The 2,200-nt window shown below is 28.5% G+C and overlaps 1 protein-coding gene across 1 annotated transcript; it reads right to left on the reverse strand.

Annotated features, from left to right (window-relative positions):
• Positions 1 to 1,356: 1,356 nt before the first annotated feature.
• On the reverse strand, positions 1,357 to 1,667 carry LOC105461835 (the record flags this gene model as incomplete). The annotated part of the gene is made up of 1 exon (XM_011708338.1): positions 1,357 to 1,667. A coding segment is annotated over exon 1 (311 nt), but the record flags the coding sequence as incomplete, so codon positions are not given.
• Positions 1,668 to 2,200: the final 533 nt, after the last annotated feature.

The following is a 2,200-nucleotide window of genomic DNA, read 5'->3' on the forward strand; positions in this document are numbered from 1 at the left end:
AGTGAGTAATTGCTAGTAATATTAGTTCTTCCTGGCATCCGAAGCACTGATGTAAGTACTTCAGTATTTACATGTGTAATAATAAAATATTGAAGTACTAGAGAATCTAATAATTGAGCTCAGACATGAAATACTGATAAAATAATTTTCTCAGTAATTTATTACTTAGTCTAGTACTTAAATACTGGTAACAATGGGATTTAACTACTGGATTTAACCAATGGAGTAAACACTGATTTACTGATTTCATGTACAAAATCTTATTAAATCATTACCCCTAAAATATATAACTGCATATATAAAATTTCTGATAAGTTATTCGCACGCGCACGTCTATGATTCAATAAAAATATTGATTCGTATGTGATTATATACATAATCAGAATTAAGGATTATACATATATAATTATATTATATGTAATTATACTTAATTATACATATAATATAATTCAGAAAACATCTTGTGTGTGTGTGTGTATTTATTTATTTAAAATATATGACCGCATATATTTAATCATTGTACTCGTATTATATTAGCTCTTTCTGTTTGTGCTCTCTTGAATTTAAACAGTAACAGGAAAGTTAATTATTTCGGACGCTATTCCGTAAATGTAAAAATCAATAAAAACTTTAAATTTAATTATAAATAAAATATAGTTTAACTGGACATATTCCAATTTTGAGACTATTTATTAAACAGATGTACCATTAGTAAATATTAACATTCAGTGTTCATGAATCATCACAAAGCAACGGTTCCCGGACGATCACGGAGGTTAAGCAACTATAAAGCAGGAATGGCTTGGGTAATCGCATAGAAACACCGTGAAATTAGTTTCCAAAAACATTTTTTTAATTATAATTTTGTTTCGTGTATATTCTCTTTCTAATAGAATACGATCCTAATCAATAAAATTTATTTTAGCAATAAAATTAGAAAATTATTTATAATCGTATTAAGAACCAGTAGTTATGTGTAATAAATTGCAGCCAGTAATCCAGTAGTGTACTGTTCTGCAATTCAAAACTACCGGCCAAAATAATACTGGCAGTAATTTACAATAATTTATTACTGAATATCTTTCAGTAGTTTCAGTAATACTTTTCTATAAAAGTCTGTTCTAATAAATTTAAAAATTTTTAATTTTTGAAGATTTAATAATGTTATAATGCAATTAATGAAACATCATATATGTCTGACGGAAAACAGAAATTTATATAATACTATACATATAAGCTAGTTTAGAACGCTTTTCTACGTTGTCCGACTTCTAACTTCTACTTCCTTCTGTCTTCACAATCCTTCGGTTTCAGATTTCGTTCACTCATTGATTTGCATATCGTTTTTTTTTATACTTCAATCGTGGTCTCCCTCTTTTCCGTCGTCCCATTGGCTGATGCCATTCTAAAACGCGTCTTGGTAATCTTGTCTCCGGCATACGCCGTACATGACTAAACCATGTTAATTGTTTCCTCTCGACATCTTTCATTACGTCTCCTTCAATTCTCATTTCTAGTTTAATTATTTTGTTTCTAATCCGATCTGTCCTCGATATACCCAGAGATCTTCTCATTGCATCCATAATTTCTATTGCTTCTATTTTCGCTTTATATTTTTCTGTGATTCTCCATGTCTCGGACCCATACAATAAAGTGCTCTTCACCATAGTCTCGTATATACATTTTGTAACATTGTTATCATTGTACAACTCTTTTTAATATATAAAGTATAAACGTATATGGTAACATACATATGTCTTTATCCCATTATATGTATATATAGTAAATAGTTTTATCATAACTTTCTATTAATTGCAACACATGATATAGAATCTTTTCATTATACAGCAAAACTTTCTTATCTTAATATTAAGTAATTTATCTATTGCATTTTATTCTTATAAAATTACGCGTATGCGTTTAATGCTCAAATACAAATTGCTTAAAAATACAAAATCTGGACAACTAAAAATTTTTTAGGGAAATATTTATAACGACATTCAAATAATATTTATCTAATTGTAAAAAGAAAATTAACAAAATAAATATTATGTATTTATCTATCATGACTTTATAATTCGCATAAATTCATAGTTTCTACACAGTTATATACACGTTATATTCTCTCTCTCTCTCTCTCTCTTTCCCCCCCTCTCATCCTCCCTCTCTAGCTCGCTCTCTCTCTCTCTCTCTCTCTAGA

This window comes from Wasmannia auropunctata, unplaced genomic scaffold (genome assembly GCF_000956235.1).
Source record: "Wasmannia auropunctata unplaced genomic scaffold, wasmannia.A_1.0 LD276608.1, whole genome shotgun sequence".
NCBI classification, from domain to species: domain Eukaryota; kingdom Metazoa; phylum Arthropoda; class Insecta; order Hymenoptera; family Formicidae; genus Wasmannia; species Wasmannia auropunctata.